The following is a 26,110-nucleotide window of genomic DNA, read 5'->3' on the forward strand; positions in this document are numbered from 1 at the left end:
CTGTGTCAAGAGGCCTTTGGCCGTGTAAATAAGTCTGTGCAAGGGAAAAAAGAAGGCCTTTAGATTACTATTTTTAAGTCTCCCTCAATGGAAGAAAAGAAATAAATACATTGGTTGAAATGAATACGAATCTCAGAATCTCAGATTGACCCAGAAAAGAGAACACTTTGGTGGGGAACAGCTACTGTGGTGATGAATTGATGCAGTGAGCCTAGTAGTGAGTTTATTTTAGAGATTTTTATCTTTGCTATCTGCCCATCAACTGCAGACCAGAAACCTAGCCAAGGATACCCAAGTTCAAGTTGAACTTGTCCTGGGGGATTTACTTTCTTTCCTGAGTGATTTATTTATTTATTTATTGGTTGTCAAAACCCCAACTTCTAGTTTTGTTTTAAATTTAATATGGAGATTGGGTTCAGGAGTTTGAGGCTATTTCTTTCTATTTTGTGCATTGTTGGTTTATTTTTTTTTTCCTCCACTCACTTCCACAGCCTGAAGCCAGTCTTAAAACAGAGAGCCCGATCCACTTGGGACAGAGGCCACCTGGCTTCAGGGTTTTTTTGTTTTTTTGTTTTTTTTTTAAAAAAAAAAGCTCTAAAAAGAGGCCCAAGAGCTCGGCATTGTCACTTTGGAAAGGTGTGGGCGGTTTGGCAGGGGGCACAGCAGACCCAGCCCTGGAGCGTGGGAAATGCTTGCAGACACAGAGGGGGCTGGGGGGAGGTTCAGAGAGAGGGGTATCAAATTCCTGTGCAGCTCCGGGCTCCAGTGAGGGCTAGCTAGGTGGGGGCGAGGGGCAGGTTGCCAGGGGATGGAGAGGGGGGAGAGCAGGCCAGGGGCCCCGGCAGCGGAAGCTGACCCACTGAAATGCCTTCACCTGTTTTCAGTCCGCTCTCCAGGGAGAGAAAATGCTTGGACGGCCCGGGGTGACCGGTGGGGCTCTCTGCTTGGCTGAATTGGCCCTGTGTCAAACCAGTGGATTTCAACAAAGGAGCAGTGCTCTGAGGAAGGGGCAAGGGCTGCCAACGTGAAAACCATCACCCCCTTGTAGAAAGCACCTCATCTTTTAAAGGACCACCGGGGAGCTGGTTTACTCAAGTGCAGTGGGGCATGAGGCTATAGCAGCCAGCTCTGTGTGTGTGTGTGTGTGTGTGTGCACGTGCCCTCACACACACTCACACGCAGACCTTGGGCTGGGGCTCCCAGGGGTAGCAGCTGCGTCAGTCTTTCTTCTTCTTCTTCTTTTTTTATTAGTTATTTATTTATTAGTTATATTATTAGTTGCAGGGAGTGGTGGCTTCTCTTGTTGTGGAGTGTGGGCTCTAGGTGCACAGGCTCCAGTAGTTGTGGCACATGGGCTCAATAGTTGTGGCTCTCGGGCTTTAGAGCTCAAGCCCAGTCGTTGTGGTGCACGGGCTTAGTTGCTCCAAGGCATGTGGGATCTTCCCGGACCAGGGCTCGAACCCACGTCCCCTGCACTGGCAGGTGGATTCTTAACCACTGAGCCACCAGGGAAGCCCTGCATCAGTCTTTCTTTGAGCATCTTTCATAGTCACTAATGCTCCTCTTTTATGATCTTCTAGAAAGAGAAGGCTAGGAACGCAGCTCAGTGTTCCTTTTTTTAGGGCCAACAGGTCATCTGATCAATAAAACGCAGGCTGCCCTACCTGCCCTACTGCCCACAAAAGGTTATCAGACACAGGGCTTATACAAAGCAGAAATGGGATGACCCTCCTGGTCAGCAGGCAACAGGTCAGCACTGGCCTGGTCTTTTGGGATCTTTGTCTCTGATGGCATCTGGGTTGGAGCCTCATTTGATTTGAGTCCATTTTGCCAGAAACCCTGATATTTGGAGCTCTGGGGAAACCTATACTGTTGGGAGGTACAGTGATCTCTTCCATCTAAAGGGAAACTCAAGAAAAATATAGGGACCTCACAGGAGTGGCCTGGTCCCCTTCCCACCCTGTGCTCTGAAGCATCCCTTTTCAAAGCAGGTCCTGGAGGCGAGCTTCTTGTAGGTGCTGGTGCGATGCTGAGACAGAGTGACGACAACGTAGGGATTGCTTTGCACCTGTTAGAAGTCTATACAAACAGGGGGCTGTGGGCTCAGAGGGAACAAGGATGGACAATTTCCACTTGTCCCATCTCCGCCGCCGTCCTTTGTGACAGCAGATGGGGAAGCTTCGTTTTATAAGAGTCCAAGAGGCTTTGTCGGAGAGTCTCAAGTGTGGTCTTCTCATAACTCACCCTCCCCTTATTCTCTGTTCCCTTTTCTCACTTTATAGTTCTCTCCACACGCATAAACTCCAACGGCCCTCTCACCCCTCAGGAAGCCCAGTGGGACTGTTCCAAAGCCCTCTTCACTTCGCATCTGGCTAGATGACACAGCTTATTCTGATAGAAAATGGAGTGCGAGCTCGGGGGCTTTACTGAGCTCAAGCACAAATCCATTGCGTGGGCCAGAGAAGGCTGAACGCTTCATGGGAGCCCTTTTTTTTATGGAAATGTCACCTGGGTTCCCCAGATCTGAGGATCCCAACCATCTTTGCACCACTGTTCTTCCCTGACATTCAGGTTAATGTCTTAAAAAGGCCCAAGTGGGGTCTGGGGACTTCCTGATGGATGGATTTATCTGGGAGACAGAAAGGGCATCCTGAGAAATTCTGCTGGAAATTAGGTTCTAGGTGGAGCTCCGTGTGCTTAGTAAATTTCCAATGAGGGGACTACAGCCTTCCAGTCCCCTGCATCCAGGTATTTTCTTGTAAGTTTACATTACTAACTCTTAAATTGATCACATTAATAGCTCAGTCCTCAGCATTAAGCTCCACTATGACATTTCCCATTTCTGAAAAAAAAAAATGGAAGCCACAGCAAACCTAAAATTGTTTTGGGCATGACCCAAACACCCTTGGGATAAGGGTGGTCTAGTCCTAGAACCATAAAATTTATTGACAAGAAAAAAATCACTACCTGTCCATGAAGGTGTGATGGGGAGCCTCACTGAGCAACAGTAAGGAGATGTCTGTGCCTTTTTTTGCCAGTCTGCACCTCCCCCAAGTGGATCCTTTGTTTTTTATCAGAGGGCCATGTGCCCAGTTCCTGGAGAGAGGGCGGTGGAGCGAAAGGCCTGTTTTTCCATTTAATCAATTACAACAATACAAGACCTATCAGAGATATTAATTGGGTTGTGCAGTGATTTCAGCACAAATGTCAAAGCGTGACCTCCGAAACATTTTTCACTCTGTACCCTCATTGCTGCCCTGCTCTAATCTTTCCAAATATTCCATCTATTCAGGCCTGACCTCCACGGAGCACAGAACTTTTTCTGCTTCTGCCTCCACAATCCTTCTGGCACTGTTTTAGGTGGTAGCCAGGATCTTCACACCTATGTCATTCCCTGGAGGGAGAAGACTTTACATTTCTTAATTTCCCAGAAGCTAACACAGCATTTTATGCATGGGTGGGGGATGGTGGTGGTGGTGGATGTATTCTAACTGAGGTGTATTCTCAGGGACATTCAGTAACCACCAAGACACTGGTGTGTTAGGAGCAAAACAACTCTGGCCACGGAAATTGATCTAAAAGGGTGCTGTGCAGAGAGCATTAGTCTTGAGAGAGAGACCACTAACTTAATTATAGATCAATTCCTCCAAGGTCAGGTTCAGGAACTTTCTGCCATGGAAGCTAACTGGAATTTGATGCAGAGAAAGAATATGGACAAGCTGCCCTTCCTCCAATGAAAAGACTTGAAGATAAACTTAAAAGTACGGAAGTAGGCACCTGGGGACACGGGCTGCTCGGGGCCAGGCTGCCCAGGGCAACAAGCCTCCCTCAGCTACCATGGTGACCATCTCTGGGAAGAAACAGAGGGAGGGACAAGCAAAATTCAAGAGGAGGAGTTTGTCTTTGAAACATGAAATGGTAGAGTGCGTATTCTTGGGAGCCCAAGAGACGGGATTTGAGCCCCAACTACTGTTTACTAGCCATGTGACATTGGGCAAACCAAATGGTAACCTCCTGAGAATCAGTTGCATTATTGATAAAATTGGAAGAATGATGTGGGCTTCATGAGGGTGTTGGGAGAGTCAAATCAGATCCACCTTTACTTTGTAAATTGTGCTATTTCGATGCAGATGAGAGTTCTTATTTTCAATCCCATGTATCTCTTTCTCTAACCTCCCATTTCCTTCAGCTCCATCCCATCCCATTTTTGTGATATGTATTCCTCTCTCCCTAGGAACTTCTGTTATCACCTCCTTTCCTCTTATCAAAAATTTTTATCAGTCATTTACACTTTAGAGCGACTGAAGTGTTGTCACCACCTACAGGAATTTCTGGTGTCCAAGGCAAGCTAGGGAGGAATTTGAGAGACAGTGTCTTCCTGAGCATCTTGGAAATCACACTATGACCTGCCTCATCTATTCATGTGTTAGACTGGCCTTTCCCTATAGCCATCATATTTCATCGATATCAGGGCGTATCATTTTCTCTTGTTTCTACGAGGGGGAGTCAAAAATTATTCGCACTCTGTAGAATTTCTACAGCCAGGGTGTGGCTAATTTTTGACTCACCCTTGTACATTTCAACATCTCTGAAATCAGGATGTATCTTATAATCATTGGTGTGTCCTACTCTAATTAGCAGTGTTTTCTTCTTTCAGTGGTTGATAAAATAATGATGCATCTCACAATCCAGGGTGTTACACAGATGAAAGGTAGCACTGCACTTACAGAGATGACATGCTTGTCAGGAGGAGTCATTAAGGGGTTAAGGAGAAAAGCGAGGTAAGGCAGCAGCAGTTGCTTTGGAATCAGATCAGGAAACAAAGACACAGACTGTTTCATTTTCTTTCATCTTTCAGTTGCCAAGCATTACCTGGATATTTGGATTCTGCCCGTTGATATCAGCTTTGGAAAGATCTGGAAAGTTTGGTAGATCAAGGAGAAAGGATCTGGGGCCATCTCTTTGCAATGAAGGGGGCCCAGCCTCTGGCTGGAACTGCTGTCTGGGGAAGGGTTGGTGTGCAGCCTGGTGGTCCGAATGCTTCCCTGGTGCTTCTTTGGAGAGAGGAAAGCTGGTTTCTGATGTTGAGGCACTTTCCATGTTGAGGTTATTCTAAAACAAACAAATGAGCAAATCAACAAATAAATAGGAGACGCATGATTTAGAAATGCCACCCTTAGAAATTCAGGACAAGGACAATTCCAGGGGCTGGAATTAAGCCAGGATAGTATTCCCAACTTGTTTTCCTTCCATGCCTTAGTTTTTCTATCTTCAAAAAGCTAAATCATCAGGAAATTTTTCCTAGACTGCTACTTGAGAATTTTCTAAGGCTAATCTGTTATGGGGTATTTATCAAACATCAAAGCACATCAACAACAAACACTATTTTGAAGCTATTTGAAGGAGACTAGTTCTTCATTTAGAACCGGAATCAAATTATTGTTTCCTTGTCACAGCTTCGATTGATTAACCACTCTGGCCCTAGTAACCAGAGTTTGTTTCTTTGGTGTGGACCATGGAGCTAAAGATATGACCAAACTGCATAAACTACTTCAGTTAAATCATTGATTATACTCATCCATCCATCCATCTATCCATCCATCCATCCATTTTTCCATCCATCCACTTATCAACCTACTTAACCTCCTTTCCTCCTTCCCTCCCTTCCTTCAATTCTTTCATTCATCCATTCACCCATCCTTCCTTCCTTCCTTCCATCCATCCATCCATCCATCCATCAATATATTCAATCAACAAGTGTCAACCACACACTAGGCACAGGAGAACCATGAACAAGACAGACATGGGCCCTATTCTTTTAGAGAGCATGTCTAGCTGGGGCAATAAACAATAAATACGTACATAAATAAGATCAGATCAGAGAGTGGTGGTTGCTAAGAAGAAAAGGAAGGAGAAAATGACAGAGTGGTCATGGACAACATTAGACAGGTAGCTGGGGAAGACATTTCTGAGAAGGTGACATCTGAAATGAAACCTGAACACCTGTAATTATCCAGGGAAAGAACATTCTAGCAGAGGGTACAGCAAGTAAGACAGTCCTGAGGTAGGGATGTCTTGCCTCATTTGAGAAACACAGAGAAGGCCAGTGAGGCTGAGATGGCGTGAAGGAGGGAGAACCACCCAAGATGGGGATGAAGAGGTGGGCACAGCCCAAGAAAAAGTGACAGAAAGGCATTCTGAAATTGAATGTCTTTATCCCGAAAAGAAAAGTGCAAATCTGTTGTTTTTCCAAGCTAGCAAAAAATGTCTGTGTTTAGTTGTCACTAGAGGAAATTTTTTCCAGTGATTGAAGAGTGCAGAAGCTGCTGGACTTCTTTCCCAAAGCAGCCCTTCTTCTGCTCTCATTCCTCCTGGACCTCTTGTTGGAGGTTTCCTCCATCCCTTCAGGGATAGCATTTTCATGTTTATTGGTGGAGGGAGAGGTGGAGATAGGATTTCACCAGCGTTTGGGCCAGTGGTTAATGTTCCTGTTATTCTTGGGCATGTTTGGGGGTTTTGGAGTGAATATTCCAGCACAATGCCTCCACACGCACTCCCTGCCCCTCCCACCGCAGTGTCTTTGACCCAGCCGAGGGGTTACATCTGGTATCAAAACCCTGCTGACTCGGAGTACCCAAGGTCAAGAGTGGCCTGAGGATGAAGCACATGCAGCGGATAATGATCTTATTAAAGAGCTGACCTGAGGGGATGGATTCTTCTATCTCTTTAAACAGACATGGGACGTGAGGAATACGCTCACTGGTGCGGAGATCACGTCTGTGAATGTTCCCAGAGGCCAAGAAGAGGGCTGAGCTAGAAAGAAGCATGTCTGCTGTCTCTTCTGTAAAATGTGCAGTGGTGGAGGGGGAATCAGGGGCTCTCCATCACGTCTTTGCTTGCCCTTCCTCTGTGCTCAGGAGGTGTGGCCGAGGGCAGCGTCTTTGTTCACCTCTCTAGTCACCTTCCTGCCACGCTTCCGTCTCCTGGCACATCCTCCTAGAGGGGGTTGCCCTGGTGTCCCCAGGCATGCCTCAGTGCAACAGAGGCCAAGTGTACGATGCGGATATTGTATTATCCAGCACATGGAGAGAGAGAGAGAGAGGCATTCTTTCCTCAATATAAGATCTATGATAGCCCAGGGGAAGAGAACTGAATGCAGTTGTTCCCTTGTTTTTCTCCCTGGATCCCCAATAGTGTTAGTAAGGAGATTTGACTTCTCATGGAGAATTTCTCACAATCCCAGGTTGCGGGAATCTAGGTCTCAGCAGGGGCCCGGGATTTTCTTGCCCAAGGCTTGGGGGATCCTTTGCAAATCCAGCACTCACTTCATTGTAGCAACCGGGACATACTGCTTAACTGGGTTAAAAATGGAGCTCTCTTTCCTTTTCCCTGTGATGAAGTACTCTTTCTACTATGAAAACTTTTCTTTTACTTTTGGTACTTTTTTTTTTGGTTACGCTACACGGCAGGTGGGATCTCAGTTCCCCGACCAGGGATCAAACCCGTGCCCCCCTACAGTGGAAGCGCAGAGTCCTAACCACGGGACCGCCAGGAAATTCCACAAAAACTTATATTTTAGAAGAAGAGATAGGACAGGTATTTTTGCTGTGTATTTGGCATTTCACTTAGATGGCTGAAAAAACAAGGACTGAATCTGATGGGTTTCTGTGAGGAGATGCACCACCACAGAATGATCCTGGCTTAGACAGGGACCAAGAAAACCCCTTAAACTCTGTGGCTCACTGACTGTCCACGCAAAACAAAGCAGACAATAAGGAGAATCCCATGCTGTCCCAGCAGGATGGTCAGGAGAACTCAGGGTGGGTTGTGATGACACGTGAAAAGAGAAATGTAGAGTCAGGGCAACTGGGCTGGACAATTCAGGCCACAAGCGCCTCTGCAAGGAAGACGGGGCTGAAGTATGTTTTGGCCTGAAGTATGCACACAATTGTGGCATTTGTTCATCTTTCCCCAGTCCTCATCCCCACCCCCAAACAAGCTCAGTGTTTGTAAAGCATTTGGAAGATGAGAGTTGGAATACTAAAAAGTGCTAATCATGATCTCTGAATACCTGACTTATTCTTGCATTTTTACCAAAACATACCTGGTAACCTTTGCTCTCTCCAAACCGTGGCATGTTCCCAAACTGTTGAGAAACTGGAAGCCCTAGGGTAGGGGAAGGGTGCCTTACAATGGATCGTATCAAATGAAGCTCCACTTCATTCAATCGATGACAAGATTCGGGAGCAACCATTATTGTGGTAATCAAGAACTTAAATCTGGGGCAGAAGCAGAAGATAGGGTGTGTTAACAAGGTAGGAAAATGCCTCTTCTTCATCCTTTCTCAAAGATGCCTGTACGGCTTCCTTGCAGAGGCCCCACTGCGGGTCTTGGGTGATGGACCAAGCTCACTCACCGAGAGTTCCACTTAATTATTCTAGCAGAGTAATGGTTCTCAGGAAGGGTGGATCTCAAAATGAAGAGTTAAACAGTTTGTCTGTTACTCAGAAAAGCAAACACCCTTCTCTGAAGACGTAAGCTTTGGACAGTCCAGGAACGAGAAAAGAAATGTCACCATTCTTTCCAAGGTGCTGCAGGATTCATTTTGCTTAAATTCAAGTGACATGCGGGCATCTGCTCAGCTTGGGAAGATATTTCTCTATCCACAATCTGTCTTTGAGTTGACTTTCAATCTGTGACAATGCTGCAGCCTCAGGAACAACATTCTCTCTAATTTGAGAGCTGTGACTACTAATAAAGAGAGAACTAGAAGAACTAAACCTAGTTTGTGGTTGAGATGCATGCACTGCTCAGTTGCAGAGGAAGGTGACCTATGAAGCCAAATTACCCAGCTGCTACTCAATGCTCCTCATCTTTGTCCATAGCTCCTGTCCCTGCATTATTTTACAACTTATTCTTCTCTAAAATAGGAATAAAGCAATAATAAAATGCTAAAAATAATAATAAAGTAAGAAAATAGGCTCCGTGCTTAAGCAGCCTGGTGTTTTGCCTTAGATGACAGTATTATTGTGGCAGACATTGCAATTTCCTCCCCAATATCCATTCCCCGCTTTTTTTGATTTTTTTTTTGTTTTGTTTTAACTCAGTGTTTATTTCATGTGGCAACGTGCCTGGCTAAAACTACATTTCCCAGCATCCACTGCAGCTAGGGATGACCATATGACACAATTCTACCCAATGAGATATAAATGGAAGTTCCTGGATGGGACAACTGGACAGAAGGCAGAGTCAGTTTGCCTTTTGCCTCTTTCCTCTCTTCCATTTTCTCCTGCCTGAAGTGTGGATACAGAGCTCCTTGGACAAATGGCTGATTCCAGAGCTTGGGCAGGAAAGTCAAGGTGCGTTTGGGACATTTTGCTGTGTCAGAAAGCAAGGAAGCCTTCAGTGATTAACAGTGTCCTCTCAAAAGACGATGGGAGCCATCTTGAAGGGCCCCCACTGCACCAGGATTAGACAATTTGGGCGTTAAAAAAAAAAAGGTTGCTGTTAACTGCCATACGTTGCATCCATGACATTCCATGAGCCTATGATGATACTCAAGAAGGAGGAAGCCAGAAAAGCCATCGTCCCCATTCGAGGTAGGGATTATAAAACTCCTTACTTTGAACATTTATATTAAAAAGAAATGGAGGTTGGCCTAAGAAAATAATGTTTGAACTGAGATTGAAAAAAACAAGTAAAATGAAGCCCGTGAAGCAGGTGAAGAGCACAGAGCAGAGGGGGAGATGGGCCAGCAGACACTGTGGTCCTGGCAAGGGAAATGGTGGGTACAGACTCCCCAAGGCCTCCCAGGGCCTGGTACAGAGGCCCAAAGGCTATCAGAGCTGGAATGGAGTGGGTGTGAGGCTCCGTGCCCACTCAGCTGTCTTAGTAAGCGATCACTGAGTAAATAATGCAAATGCTGGGCCCAACCCCAGACGTCTGGGCCCACCAGCCTTCAGCCTGAAGCTTTCTATCCTAGTGTGCTGTGACTTTTCCACTAGGCCACCACTTTCCCGGTGGCATCTCTGGGTCATCTGGAGGCTTGCTGAGCTCTATGTGCGGGATCGCCTTCTTGGCTCTCATCGGCTGGTTCTGAATGCCCCCAGGGGAAATTCTGTCCAGATGAGCTGAGAAGAGAAAACCTCTCATCTGCAGACTCGGGTATGGTTTCTAAGACGACAAGCCCAGACACTTTGTCATTTGTGTCCTTTCTTCCCAGGACATCCCTGGCCCAAGACCAAGGATGCCCAACCACTGCTCTCAGCCACCGTGGGGTGGACCCATCATTTTGGCTGTCCTTGTGACCAAGGTGGATCGCCATGGCCACATTGAGGTCAGAGTGGTCACAACGGTCAGAGTTGCCAGCTGGTCACTTGGCACAGGAGCAAGAGAGAGGGAGGGGTTCTTTGGAGAACCAAGCCACAGGGCAAATTAGGGCGATCAGCTCCAGAGGGACAATCAAGGTGTGAAAATGGGCGATGGGTCCACCTTTGGAAAAAGTGTGCTAAGCATCATTGTCCCAAGTCTACAGAAAGCCACCTCCCTGTTCTGCAAACATCAACCAAAGGCTGGTGTGTGAAAAACAGGGCTGATCTGACCACTTCCAGAACCTCCAGAAGGGGCACAAACTACTAACAAATTGTGGCTGGCTTGGACAGTTTTAGTGCTTTTTTTTTTTTTTTTTTAAGACTGTGGTAACTATTCCCAGATTAACACAACCAGGCAGACTTCTTGGAGGCAGACGGGATGGCAGATTTCTGGAGGGCAAAGAACAGGCTGTATCTGCAATCTCAAACCCCACACCCTCCAATTCCACAAGCTCGGGGGGCACCCAATAAGTACTAGTTGATGATAATGATGGCCACGGGCCTAGTTACTTTTTGTTTTAATTAGGCTCAGGCTACAGGCCTCATTACCCCTAATGTGGCTTTTATGTGGGATTCTAAAGAAAAAAAAAAAATCCAAGAATCTCCTATTGAAGATATTAAAGAAGATATTATTAGCAATGCTTTTGGTCTCATAGACTTTGAACAGCAAACAACAAAGATTATAATTAACGTCACTGTAGCCTCTCTCCTTAAAATATATTAACAATATAGCTAATTAGCAATATGTCCTCATTTGGGGCTGGACATCTGCATATTATTATCGACAATGCTTGTTTCCTTTCTCCAGATTAAAGGCAGCCATGCTGCACCCAGGCATGTGGCCACGCTCCTTCCACATTAAACACTCCATTTTCTTCTCCCCACGATAAACACACTCGGGGTTTTATCTGTGCCGGGCATCGATTTTTGTCTGGAACATTTCCACACGTCTAAAAATAAGTTCAAGAATGCCACCGGTGGTATTTCAAAGGCAAGAGCAAAAGTTCCCCTGTTAGGGGAGAAAAAAAGGATAAAAGGGCACTCTGATTATCTTTACACATGACTGGGGAGCAAGCGCTCCCGGGAAGAGAAAACCAGGAGAAGGAACAATGTGAATTGCAGACAGGAAAACCTGCTTTCTCGAGCGGGGTGTGTGTGGGGGGGGTGTTCCTCAGGGCTCGGGAAGATGGCAGAGAGACGGTGATCCCAGGAACAGAAGCAGGGGTGGCGGAGGCTTGTTCAGTGCAGTGCTGGAGAGAAGGAACGAGGATTCACTGGGAGGTCCCTGCCCTGCTGACACACTGATGGTAAGGTTGGCCACCTTCTGCTGTCTCCACCGGTGTGTGATGGTAACCACGCCCCTTCAGGCAGCAGGAACAGAGCAAGTATCCGTGGCTCTGTTTCACAGCAAGCATGAACATGCAATGCCCCTGTGAAGGGAAATACACATGCCTGGCGGAGGGGAGTGGCCAGAACTGCGCTTCAATCTCTGCTGTTGGATCCTGAAGACAACCCTGGGAGCCAGTGACACAGGCACTTCATGTTTCAAGAATGTAGGAGTGTTTCATCTTGGTTGGGAATGGCGTCTTCTGTTGAAAGTCTGACTAATGGCTGAGGAATCTTCCGTTATGGGGGCAGAATGTATCAGAAGGCTGTTTACTCTAGGGCTTGGGAGTGACCTTGCTCATGCTCTCGGGCGATGCTTTGGAAGGAATGAAGAATGGCCGACTCCTTGCACTTGGGCAGGGAGCGGGCTGCACAGAAGGGGCCGCTGGTGTGGGTCTCCTGCCCCCCGTGCTTCTTTCTTGATCGAAGGCTCTTGGGGCTGGCTGACAAAATGGAAGTCAACGCCCCACCAGCTCGTCTCGGATACTCCTGTAAACAGCTTTGATCTTGAAAATGTGCGGATTATTGGTGATTTTTCAAGTTGTGCTTTCTCCACTGCTGGCAAAGAAAACAGAGTGAGAACCACCCGGGCCCCATTTCCTTTATGTTCTGTTAGGCTAAAGAATGAACAGAAAGGAAATGCGAATTTTTCTTTCAAGTCTAAGAAAACATGTAAGAAGTAGAGTTCAAGGCTGGAAAGCCAATTTGGCTAAAGAAATCTTCAGCCATCATTTAAACCATCTCTGCCAATGGGAGGGGATGGAGAAACTGTTTTTTCCAGAATCCTTCTCAGGGTGAATGGTGGAATTGCCTAGAAGGGACACTTGGATAAAATCTCTTGGGTTGTGAGACAAACCTGCTCTCCAGGAAGCTAAGAGAAGGCTTTGTCTGCTGAGAGGGGTATTTGAATTTGAGGGCAGATCTAACTTGCTCAGGGCTATAAAGAACAGGTCGAGGGTGGCCACCAGGGGGCCACGTGGAGCTCAGCCTCCCATCTGAGTCAGACTTTGAGCAAGTATTTAATGTGTGGATTATTGCTGGTTTTTCAAGTTGCACTTTCTCCATATTGCGGAAGGAAAGCAGAGTGGTAACACTCCGGATCCTTTTCCGGGACCCACCTTAAAGAGGCACGGATTATCAGCATGCCTAACTGGCCCAAGTCTCTAAGTCCTGCCTTGACCGGAGGGAGAGTGTTTAGCAGGACAAGGAGACCTGGGAGGTGAACGTCCCCACAGTGATTCTGTGTCTCCCCACGTGGCATGGGGGGCACTCAAGGCCAAGTCAAGGCTGGTGTTCTGTTGTCGGGAGGCAGAACCTGGAAGGCAAGTCAAAGGGCAAAGATGGGCAGAGTTCAGACTGGCCGTGGGGTGGGGGTGGCCCTGGGGACCCTTGCCCATCCTATTGCTTTAACTAAGAAGGGGGATTTCTCTCAATGCCCAAAGTTAAGACCTATCACTGAAATCTACCACAAACCTCTCTGCTCCAAGTACCTCTAAACTATGTTTTTAAAGGGAACTGGACCTTAACCTTGGAATCCTAGAGAAAGGCTCATGGTGTTGAGGAAGGGGCCTGCGCCAGGAGGTATGAGGCCTGCGTCTACACCCCAGCGTCATCTCTACCTAGTTTTGTAAGCTTAGGCATGTTCCTGTACCTATGCACCTAGATTGGTAGGGTTTACAACAACGTCCACAGATTCTCTTTCTGTAAATATCTATGCCTTGGGTGGCTGTCTCCTACTCTGTCTTTGCATTTGGTCATGTGACTTACTTTGGCTGATGGACAAGCAGAGATAAGTATGTATTGGACCTGGCCTTTTTTATTGTTCTTTGGAATCCCGAGACCACCATGTGAACAGGCCTGGGCCAGCCTGTGGGATGAGGACAGACATGTGGAACGATCTCTCCCAGACTGAACAGCCAGCCAATGACCAGCCACTCAAATGGAGACTATCCTGGACCATCTGGCCCCAGCTGAGCCAATCCAGGCTAGAAAAGCCACCCAGCTGACCTTGGGAATCATGATAAATAATAAACATTTGTGGTTTTAAGCTCATGCAATCAGAGTGCTTTGTTACATGGCAAAAGCTAACTGATACAGGACCTCAGTTATTTCTTCTGTAAAATGGGCATGGTGAGGTAGGATGGGAACTAGAGAAAACTTCTCAATCCATCTAGTTCTGACCTCCTAGGAATAGAAGCCTCGAGAGACACTCATCCTGGAGAAAATGTTTTCTAACAATTAAAAAGAAAACCTGATACCAAATACTAAAAACATCAAATTGAGGGTGGGGAAATTAAACAAAAAGCTGATGGCCATAAATGCACGAAGTGCAAATACTATATTCAATGTCTAGCACACCTTCTTCTTTCTCCCATCCCTCCACCTGCTGACTTGAAGCTGCGTCACATCTGTTGGAATCTGCCTACTGCTTCCATCATTTACATGTGCTGCTCTGTTAACAGCTCCATGGTCAGGGTTTCAAAGATTCGGAGCTGAGACTTAACAATTCTCCCTCACACTTTCATGATGCACCTGTATGGCTCTGTTGGCTGCCAGAAACTAGCCATGCTCATTTATTAGGGAACCCCTACTGACACTATAAAACAATTATAGAGCCATCATAGACCAACTATGGCCTGAGGTGAAGAGAAAGCTGTACACCACCAGGACCGGTTCCCTTTCCCACCTGCCTGTACAGATTGTTCTTATTTGGACTGCCGTTCTGTTCTCCTCCAGGGAAGCTGTTTGATCCCTGCTTGGAAAGCTGGCGGCTGACGCCATTGTGGGCCCTGGACTTAGCTTGGCTAATCTTTCTCTATAAATGGATGGAGTTTTGTTCTGTTCATAGATTCACTCAACAAACACTTTCTGGGCATCTTCTTTGTGCCAGGTGCCGTGCTGGGGTGAGACAGTTCAACAGCATGTACCTTGTTAAGAGAAATGATCCAAAACTTGGAAATAAAGCAAAAGGATGATTGCAAGTTGATCAGTTTATAACAGCGCATAGTATGACAGGACTGTCCAAGGTTATTTACTTTTCTAAGAGAATGGACCTTTGTTTCACTTATTATTTACTGTTGCTTAGGGCCTAGGCTAAAAGTTACATGCTAACTTGGGGATTTTCACCCTGAAGAAATATAAAAATGTTTTTTTGGTCTGGTAGAAACAATAACTCCTTAAAAGTTCTCATCACAAAGGAAAAAAACTGTAACTATGTGAGGTGATGGATATTAACTAAACTTACTGTGCTAATCATTCACAATATGTCATATAGCAAATCATCATACACCTTGAACTGACACAATGTTATAATTCAATTATACTTCAACAAAAGCGGGGGGGGGGGGGGAAGAAACAGTAACTCAGAGCTAATTGTTTTATTGCCCTTGTGGGATAATAAAACCAGGTTTGTTTCTCAATCACAAATCTACTTTGTCATGATTTTCCCCACTAATTGTATAAATATCTGTTCCTCACATGCTCTGAACTGGAATTAGCCTTTTCCTAATTCCCTCACTAATTAGTTAAATAAACCTTTGACGTGTATTCATTTTATATGAGACTCACGTTTTTTAACATTATGAAAATCGTATTTGGACAAGCTTTTGTCTTTAAGGACTTCAGTGGGCAAGTTAAGAAACGCTTATGTACAAATGCTTGCATATAAAATGCCAGGTAGAAAGTCGGAAATTCTTTAAGAGTGAAGGCATTCAATGTAAGGAAGTAAAATTATCCACACTTCTAATTACGATTCCACAACTCATCCTCTACTGAATCTTTAACAATCACCGCATAATGTTCTTTCATTTTCTCTAAGACCTCTATCTGGATACCAGTCCAATGCACTAACAAGTTGAAACAAGCATGCAGAAGTTGAAACAGAAGGCCAAGCATCAGAGGGCACCCCCCTCACTTTCAACCACTTCATTACCTCCCTTCTCCCGTACCGTTTCCCACTCTGACCCTAGAGAAAGAAAGCACCTAGCAGTTTTGTTCTCAGCAAAGATCATTCTCCCACTAGAACTCAGTTAGCTGAGGTTCAAGGAAACAGAAGAGCGGGCTTCTCAGGGGTTTTCTTTTGGGGGTGGTCATGAAAGGGGGTACAATAGAGCATCTGCTTACATGTTACTACTCTCCCCAGGGTAAACAGCATGGTACTAGGGTGTATCCATCTGAATCTGGGCAGGAAATGGATGGCACTGAGGGATGAGTGACCAAGGAAGCTTAATGAAAGAACACTTGACAGATGTCTGGACAAAGAGGCTGGAAACCACCAAAGATGCTGCCGAACCCAGGGCCAGGAAAGCCAGGGGGAACGTACACTCCCAGGCCTGAAGAGACAAGGAAAGGCAGAGGGTACTCGTCCCCAAAGGGAGAGAGGTGTGTGTGTGCGCGTGCATGGGGCCTCACTAAATACTGCAGCTTCCCTCCCCTTCTTGCCACGTTTACCACCGGCCAAGTCCAATCAGTAGCTCGAGAGCAAGGGAGCCTGTCGATGGGATACATACAGCTCACATACCGAGGCATAAACTAGGACGGAGACGGGTGAAAGGTGGATCTAGAGAGGAGAACAGAAGACACTGGGCACACAGGACACGTCTGGGAGAAACCACACTATCACTCAGGCCAGGCGCTGGAAGTTCAATCTAATCTTCACAGCATCCCTTGGAAGCAGACATGAGCACTTGTGTTCCAGGAAAGAGGAAATTGAATCCATGAGGCCCTTGGCTGGCAAGTAAGCACCACAGCCCCGTTCCTTCCACTGAGTGGTGCTGTCCTAATTTCTCTCCTAAAGAGGTTAGAGTAAGAGGGTCTACAGTCACCTTGAAGTCCCCATCTTCCCTCAGTTGCAGCCCTCACCCAGGTAACAGGTCCAAGGGGCCTGGTTCAAGAACACTGGCCTGCAGTGCACTGTTGATTTAATCCTCAACTCTGCTCCCCTACTTTGTTTGGTAGGGCGGTCCTGGCTGCATTTTCTTCGAAAAACTCCTATCTAGATATCAGTCCAGCCCAAAGCCGCCTGGCTTGTGCAGGCTGATGACTTTGCAGGGCCAGGTAGGGCTGGGCAACAGAAACAACTGGTGTAATGAGGATGAATTGCAATGAATGGCGGCAAACTTGCGATGGAAGAAGACAGGAACGGAACGGCGCATTGCACCTCATGAGAACATTATGGAGGCTATTTCAGTGAGCCAGATGAGGCAGAGGTGGAGAAAGGAGGTCACAAAGAGCGGGTCCCAAATGGTTGCTTTGGATGTTAGCTTTTGGGGTCATCCCATTCTTCCTGAGATTTGCTACGCATCTGGGGTGAACTCTGAAAGTGACAGGGACCCAAATGGCCACCCACAGGAGACTGTATAAGGATGGTGTACGCATAAAATAGTCATAGAATGAAACATCATCAATGAATTTCACAAATTTAATACTAGACAAAGGAAGCCAGATGAAGCATATGATGCTACTTATATAAAGTTCAAAAGCAGGCAAAATTAACCAGTGCTGTTAGAAGCCAGGACGTTGGTGACCTTGGGAATGCTGGTGACCAGTGGGGAGCCCTGGGGGGGCGCCTCTGGGAGGGGCAGCCACGTTCTGTTTCTCGATCTGTGAGCTGGTTACATGATGTGTTCACTTTGGGGAACTTGTTGACTGTACATATATGATTTGTCCTCTCTTCTGCATGCACGTGACTTACTTACACAACTTACATAACTACCAAAAACACAAGGGAAAATAAAATAGAAAGGGAATCATAGAGAAATGGCAGTTGGCGAGGTCACAGAGATTTCTTAAAGACACAAAGTTTCTATTACTGCTATTTCTTTCTTTCTTTTTTTAAATTAATTAATTTATTGGCTGCATTGGGTCTTCGTTGCTGCGCACAGGCTCTCTCTAGTTGTGGCGAGCAGGGACTACTCTTCATTGTGGTGCGCAGGCTCCTCATTGTGGTGGCTTTTCTTGTTGTGGAGCACAGGCTCTAGGCATGTGGGCTTCAGTAGTTGTGGCACATGAGCTCAGTAGTTGTGGCACATGATCTCAGTAGTTGTGGCTCATGGGCTCTAGAGCTCAGCACAATAGTTCTGGCACACAGGCTTAGTTGCTCCATGGCATGTGGGAACCTCCCAGACTAGGGCTTGAACTCGTGTCCCCTTCATTGGCAGGTGGGTTCTTAGCCACTGTGCCACCAGGGAAGTCCCAGTTACTGCTATTTTCTGAACAATAAAGGATGCAGGAAAATGCAGGATTTGAAAAAAGAGGGTCCCCACCTTGGCCCATGATTTCCCTATGATCTAGTGGTCTCACCTCTAGAACGAGGAGCATCTCTGTAATAAAAACACTGCTTTTCTCCCCTTTATTATTCCTTTCTCCCATTGGCCTTTCCTAGGATTCACTCTTACTTTGTTATCTTTTCTCTTGAATGTTTTCTTCTCAGGCCCAGCTCCCACCCTCCCTGGTCATCACCACCTCCACCTCCACCACCCTTTTCAGTGTCATCTCTGTGCTAGTCTCGTCCAAATGTTCTTTATGAATTATCTCCATCAGTGCCTCCCACAGCTCCCCACCAGATGGGTACAATTGTCATCCCCTCCATTGTACAGACGAGAAAACCGAAGCTGAGAATTTTACAAAGTCACAAGCTCCTAAAGCGTCCAGAGGGGGCTGACCAGGACTGTGAAATCTGGCCAACAGGCGGATGCTGATGGGGTTCATGCTGGACCAGCGGAGACGAGAAAGCAGCCTGTGTTGGCCAAAGCCACGGGGAAGAATGTCAATCCCTCTTCCAACCACCCCAGTGTCAGCAGTGGCCGGGATACGAGGGAGGACCTAGACTCTGGCCGGGAGCCTCTTCGAAGAGGCCTGTCTTTGGGAGGGAGGGGGGGACCTGTGCATTAGTTTTTTGAGTTTTAAAGCCATTTTCTTTTTTTTTAAATTTATTTTATTACTTATTTATTTTATTTTTGGCTACATTGGGTCTTTGTTGCTGCACATGGACTTTCTCTAGTTGTGGCGAATGGGGGCTATTCTTCGTTGCAGTGTGTGGGTTTTCCATTGTGGTGGCTTTTCTTGCTGCAGAGCATGGGCTCTAGGCACGCGGGATTCAGTAATTGTGGCACCTGGGCTCCAGAGCTCAGGCTCAGTCGTTGTGGTGCTTAGCTGCTCCACGGCATGTGAGATCTTCCCGGGTCAGGGATTGAACCCATGTCCCCTGCACTGGCAGGCAGATTCTTAACCACTGTGCCACCAGGGAAGCCCCTAAAGCCATTTTCATCTCTACAATCCCGTATTAAAATATAGCTAGTCCTGAGAATAGTTACACCAGACCTGCCAGGCAGGAGCAGGGCACGAGGTGGGTCTCAGGCTTCAATGCCCCATTTTTACAGACTATGGTGCTGCGGATAGTTGGGGAGGAGGCGGTACATGGGAGGGTATGTGGCCTGGACCCGGAATACAGGGTTCCTGACTTCCAGCCTGGTGCTCTTCTTATTGAACCGGCTGCTCTGGTGGCACCGTCACATGGCTCCCCCCAGATTCCTGAGATTGAATCACAAAACATGAGCCTTTCTCTTTAGAGTTGTAGTCTCACCAAAAAATCTGGACCTTGCTAAATGCTCTCTCAGTGGACAGGTGGATGGATGGATGGTTGGTTGGATGGATGGATGAAAAAACAGAATCTCAAAGCCCCATGTGTGTGGGCACGGTTGACTCCCTGTGTTTTCATTCACAGCCACCACGCAAGTGGTGTAATCTGTGCATGGAACAAAAGAGTCTGGTGAGCAGCAAGTAGGGGTTGAAATGGAGGCTGGAGGAAGGGTGTCATCTGCCCGGAGGGAGTGCCTTGCTGTAACTTATACAGAGGCTAATAGGTGCTAATAGATGCCTTCAGGTCAAACCACTCTGTCTCCTCTACCTGCAAAGTCTTTCCTTCCCTCGTCAACTTAGAAAACTCCTATGCATCTTTAAAAACCCTGTTTAGGTATTGCCTTCTTTGTGAAGCTTCCCCAGTCTTCAGCAGAATTAGTCTCTCCTTGCTCTGCATTACTTCCCGTACCTTACCTGTACTTCTTTTGTTGTATTTTTATATGATTAGAATTTTACTCATTTTTGTTCGGTTTCTGGCTAATAAAGGCGCACAAAAAGTGACTGAACTGCAAACTCAGCTGCACAAGGGGTAAATTATATTAGCCACATTAGCTTCTTCAAGCCCATTCATCCCTGAAGACAACAAAAAGAATACTTTGTCTATTTCTGAAATTCCTCTACCATCATCCTAGTCCAGGCTACCATCATCACTCTCTCCTCTGCCTTTCAAATCTCAGCTTAAATATCACCTCCGGAGAGGTGATCATCTGATCATCCAAGTAGTGTCCCTGCCCCCAGACAGTTCCCTTCCATCACTCTGCTTATCTCCTTTATAGTATCTCTCACAAGTCCAAACGACTCCATTTACAGGCTTTCTTCTTTGTTGTCAGCCCCCGTCACAGTGTCAGCTCCTTGAAGCCGGGATGGTGTCTGTTCTGTCACTTCTGTATCTCGGCACTTAGCCCACACCCCGGCACATAGCAGGACCTCACTGAATGGATGGATGAATGAATGAATGTATGGATGAATGGATGGATGAATGAATAAATGGACAAACAGGATTCCAAAGTCTGATAGGCTAGGCACACTTTACTCACCCTACACCTTTGGAACCACATCTGGGTCCTGGCTGTGGAGGTGAGGAAGGTCTCCCTGGCTCGGTTCCTGGCTTGGTCTCCACTTACATGGTGACCACAAGTCACCTGCCCCCAAGTGATGTCATGAGCAGTGCCTGGCATCTCCCTTTGCCCAGAGAGAGAATGTGGAGACTGAGCTGAGGGTACCAATGGTGACAGTTGCCTGGGCGGGACCAATTCAACGCTCAACACTCAGCCAGTGCAGCCAGGAGCAGCCCTGGTGGAGCCTCAGTGGACAGTGGGATTGGGAAGCAGAGGCCGAAAGGAGACTCTGAAGGAGACAAAGCACAGGGGCCCATTGCTCTTTGGAATTCAGTTCTGACCCGAACATTTTCTGAATCTACTTGCTTCTCTTCAATGTCAAATAATTCAAAGACTTTATATCGATGTATATCTATATACATATTTATTTATAAATGCATACGCCTATGTGTACATAAGTGTATATAAATATATATTTGTGAAACATATGTGCAAGTATACATGTGAATAAATATGCACACATATTTATATATACACATATGGATATGTGTGCTTTAATTTTAGCTTCTGTTTTAATTTTTAATTTAGTTTTAAGATATCCTAAGTAGTCTATTCTCTCCTTACCAAGCTCAGGGAAAAGCTGGTAATATTGCAGAGCTATCACTTTAAACTAGCGGTTGGATCTCAAAGTGTGGTCCTCAGACCAGCAGCATCTGGCAACTTGCTAAAAATGCTGATTCTCAGGCACCACCATCACCCTGCAGAATCAGGGTCTCTGGGGTGGGGCCCAGTAACCTGTGTTTCAACAAGCTCTCCCAGCGATTCTTTTTTTTTTAAATAAATTTATTCATTTTTTAATTTATTGGCTGTGTTGGGTCTTGGTTGCTGTGCACAGGCTTTCTCCAGTTGTGGTGAGAAGGGAATACTCTTTATTGTGCTGTGTGGGCTTCTCATTGCGGTGGCTTCTCTTGTTGCAGAGCACAGGCTCTAGGCGTGCGGGCTTCAGTAGTTGCAGCACTCGGGCTTGTAGTTGTGGCTTGCAGGCTCTAGAGTGCAGGCTCAGTTGTTGTGGTGCATGGGCTTAGTTGCTCTGTGGCATGTGGGATCTTCCCGGACCAGGGCTGGCACCCATGTCCCTTGCCTTGGCAGGCGGATTCTTAACCACTGCACCACCAGGGAAATACCCTCTCCCAGTGATTCTGATGCAGGCCAACACCTGAGAGCCTCAAACCAGGGGAAGATTGGGAATGGGTGGCTGAGCCGCAGTTAGGAGCTTTCCTCTGAGGGCCACTTTAGCAAAGGGAAAGATTTCCAGAAAAAGAAGGGCTCTCCAAGGGTTGGTGTACTTTTCTTAGGGGAAATGTAATCAGGGAAACACCAGATGAGCCCCAAGCATCCAGCCAGGCCTGGGGAGACCCTCTGAGCAGTCAGAGATCCCCCACATGATGAGGGGAAGGGCAGAGCCCCTCGGCCTCCTGCGTCCCTGAGTCAAGTGACGTTAGACGCCAACACGTGGGGTGAAGAGACCAAGCCCAGAAGATGGAGGGTGAACAGCATGACTCAACTGGCTTGCCACCTTCCCAACCTCCGTGCCTTCCTGCCTCATCAAGCTTGTGTAGCAAGTGCCCCACGGGTGCAGCAGAGGGTTTCTGGCTGATTTCTCCCTCTCCGTGTGTCCATCTCTGGACCAGCCGCACGGGTCCGTAGGGAAGGACAGGCGTGCATCCTGATTGGTGACTGGATAAACTTTTCTAGCTTGGGGGGCTGCCAGAGGATTAAAGGAGGCCTGGAAGGGGGCTCTCGGGCAGGCCTAAGAGAGAGAAATTACCCAGCGGTTTATGAGACACAGGGAAGAAAGATGGTGGGACGTAGAGTAGGACAAAGAGCTTCTCCAGGTGCCCCGATGCCAGGTGACTGTTCCCACGGTTTGCAGACGTGACTCCTCTTTCACCTGAGAGCTTCGTCGTGCCCCCAGGCCCCGCTGCTGCAAACCCATTGGCAAGGATCAGTCAGAGACCGTCCAACCCCTACCTTGCAGTTTCCCAGGAGATTTAAGCAACGACTCATGTGCGAAGTTGAAGAAGTAAAATCTATCTGTTTCTGACACATCCACAGCAGTCACTGTCTGAGCCAAAGGCTCCTTCTCGAAGGGAGACTGTTCATCCACCAACTTGCACACCTGCTCCTCATTCTTCAGGGAGATCTTCCCGAAAACAGAAGCCTGATGGAAGCCTTCACCCTGGCGGTCTGAAGGCTCTGTAGGCAGCACCCACTGCTGCCAGGAATCCACCCCCAAAACGGTCTCTTCAAACAAGCCACACTGGCCCCGACTGGAAAGGCTCGGGTAGCAACCAGAGCTTCGCTCTCCACTAGTAAACGTATCCCTCGTTCTGTGACAACACCGCGTGTCTGCTTTAGCTCCGATGCTCTTCCATTTACTCCCCATGTCTGCACATAGGACTGGTTTTTAGATAGAGCCAGACCCATTTTTAACCAGAGCCCTGGGTATTCAGTCACTAAAAGCTCCAAGCACCCTCCCCAGGGCCTACAGAAAAGGCACACGGTCGGCAGAAAGTTCTCCAACATGGCCCGTTTCATGAACTTATGAATGACTTCTTTCAAAATCCTGATTTTGAAATCAGGCTCCAGAAGGTCAGGAGACAGTTTGTTACAAGTGGACCTTCTCCCTCTCTGACCAAAGGAAATAGTTTCTAGCTTTTCCAAAGAGAAATGAAGCATCTTGTGCCGGGTCCCAGTTCCCTTCCCTCCCTCACACCTCACCCTCTCTCTGCCAGACCATGATCTCAGGCCTGAAGCCCGAGGAATAGAAGATCCCAGGCCCTGGAATCCTCGTCCCTGCCCCAAGCAGAATTTCACCCGTTCCAGGTCCTGAACAAAGATTCCCTGGTGCGTGTTTGATCTCTTCACGCTCCGTTCTCATTAGTCCTTCACACTCTCCATCACTTGAAAAAATACAAACAGCATGGTTCAGTTTTAAGGTTAAGAACTGACAGTCTCCATAAACATTGTTACCATAAAAGCCGACTTATCCACTGCCAGCATTTGGTGTCTGCGGGAGGGGGACGTGGAAACCCTGAGCGTCAGAACAAAAGAACAAGTGCTGAGCGCCAACTGCTGGGTGAAAGATGCCCCCATGGCGTGGCTGGCAAAGACCTGCGTGGATCTGTCTCTGGATAATTAAAGGATTACAGGGCGGGACAGGGAAACTCAAGGAGCAGGGTAGCTCAGGTATAAATTCCTGACCTATGAAAAACACAAAGCCATCAATGGTCCTAAGTTATGAGATCGCAAAAATTAAAAGTGGTCCATGAAGAGGTTATATAATCATTCTTGGGATGCTACAAGTAGAGAGAAGCAGAGGGTGAAATAGATGGGGGCAAGGAAGACCTTGAGCTTGAGCCACACTTCACCCTCAACCACCGCAAATATTTATGTGCTGAAATCATCTAATTAGCTGGGATTCATTTTGATGGTGTGTGGGCAGATGAGCTTCAGAACGCTTATTCATTTACTCACGCAACACATAATTACTGAGAGCCAATTGCTCCGTTCCAAGTGCTGGGGATACAATGGAGGCAAGACAGGGACAGTCCTCGCCCTCATGGGGTTTATAATCTCCAGCGAGGTTTCTCAAACTTTGCTCACCTCCTGATGTCCAGGTCATACCCCATGCTGTTTAAATCAGGGTGTCTGGGTAGGATCTGGGTACTAGTACTTTTGAAAGACCTCTAGGGGATTCCAATGTGCAGCAAAGTTTGGGAACCACATAGGCGTTTTAACTATGTTGCCACAATTGGCCTGATCAGTGAGCGTGGAAGCCTGGCCCTTTACCTTAGCAGCTCCTGCTCAGCCCTGTGAAACTCCACGTGCCTGCATCGTCCGTGCAAGGGCAAAATTCTCCGTAAGCTCAATCCTCTCTGAGCCCTTCCCAGGGAGTTTACTGACTAAAAGGACTAGCCACTTCCTCACATGCTGGGAGAGAAACTTCCTTAATCCAAAAACGAAATCAGGACACATTACCCTATACCTGATCTGATAATGGTATAAAATATTTGAAACCCAGGCCATCCCAGAAGCCCTAAGCCCCCTGGCTGCTGTATCGACAAGGTCATTTCATGGTATGAATCCTGGGAGCAGACTCTCAGCAGGTTTAAATCACCCGACTTTTTTGTTAAGGTTGAAAGAGAGAACCTGCTTCTTAAGCCCTTGCCTTCTGTTCTCTCGGAGCTTTGATATCCAATTCCCCTTCAAGCGATCAATGGAAATCCATTATAGACTTTCTTGGACCTACTCCTGGATTTTCATCAATTTAGAAAGGAAACATTACATTAAGTCTTTTTTTTTTTTCTGGAGGGCCCCAGGAATTTTCAAAAATGAGAATAAAGGAAAAGAGAAAGAAAAGAGGAGTCTGCTTTGAAGTTTCAATGAACATGCCAGAAAACAAAACAAAACAAAACAAAACAAAATGGTGAATCTTGAGAAAAATGTTTCAGGAGAAGGACATCCCCCTGCTTCTAATTGCACCTTCTTAGGGATGAAGTGGTCCCCACTCAAACCACCAGAGCCTGCCAGTTGGCCAACTCAGCAGCATTCCACTATAGAGATTAAAACCAACTTTATGATTGTGGTGCAAATAATAAAAAGCCTGGCAGAATTTCCTTCCAAAATGAAAGCTCATTTATTTTCCGAGGTGTATAATTTGGTTGTAAATGTTTCCTTTGGGCAAAAACATCCCAGATTGGGTTTTTGCCTGGAACACATCACTGCTTTGCTGGAGAAGAATGGACTCCGTGTGGTCCCTCCGTGCCCATTCACTCGGGGCACAGAGAGGTTCAAGCTGGCCTGCTCTTGCTTCACGTCTGGTCTGGTGGCAACAGTCTAGGGGACAGAACCAGAAATGCGGAAGCAGGAGGCGCTGGGCCTGGACTGGCTGCACCCACTCCCAAGTCCTGGTCCATCTGTGAAATAGGCCGGTTCACCGCTGGCCCCCACTCAGGCCTGTTCCCATCCCTCTCAGTGGTGGGGAGAGTGGAAGAGCCTTAGCAACCCTATTCCCTGTGAGACTTGGCTTTTCGTGCGGGTCTTTGTGTCCTTATTTTATTGATCTTTTCAAAAAAATCATCCTAAGAAATCTACCCAGCAATGACTAATATTTGGATAAAGGCACAGCCAGATTCTTTCCAGGGGTCATGGGCTGACCACACATACTTGGGGCCAGACTTTGGCCCATGGTGTTAAGCCAATCTCACTCAAATATAAATAGCTTTTTCTCCTATACAAGCAGATTAAGAAATAACAAGGTTTGCTATCATTTTCGTGTTTATCAACTCTCTTCCTTACCTTTAACCTGCCTTCCATTTGCATCTTCACGTTAAATTCAAAGCCAGTGCTACACTTTGTAGATGAAAATATATTTATTCCACAGTTTTTTTTTTTTTTCCTTTTCCTTCCAAACAGCTGGTAATGCAGAACAGGAAAACATCTTGTGAGATCAAAGGGATGGCATCAAAAGTCATCACGTGACTTCCCTTTAGGATATCAGAAGTTGTTCCTCTAACATTGGGATCAGGAGAAGGGGGAAAGAAGTGGGCTAAAAGGGGAAATAAAATCAGTGCAGTTCACTGGGCAGCATGAGAA

General features: G+C 46.8%; 1 protein-coding gene across 4 annotated transcripts in view; it reads right to left on the bottom strand.

The window, feature by feature from the left end:
• ISM1 (isthmin 1) overlaps positions 1-26,110 on the bottom strand; it is an 80,039-nt gene that overhangs the window by 25,901 nt on the left and 28,028 nt on the right. For 3 of the 4 annotated variants that reach the window (XM_057702046.1, XM_057702043.1, XM_057702044.1), the window contains exon 2: positions 4,873-5,112. In XM_057702046.1, the coding sequence (XP_057558029.1) occupies positions 4,873-5,100 (228 nt within the window). In that variant the 5' untranslated portion in view covers positions 5,101-5,112. Of the gene's footprint in view, positions 1-4,872; positions 5,113-8,104; positions 8,167-26,110 lie in introns of all 4 variants that reach the window. The other variant, XM_057702045.1, reaches the window with a different exon arrangement.

This window comes from Hippopotamus amphibius, chromosome 12, assembly GCF_030028045.1.
Source record: "Hippopotamus amphibius kiboko isolate mHipAmp2 chromosome 12, mHipAmp2.hap2, whole genome shotgun sequence".
NCBI lineage: Eukaryota > Metazoa > Chordata > Mammalia > Artiodactyla > Hippopotamidae > Hippopotamus > Hippopotamus amphibius.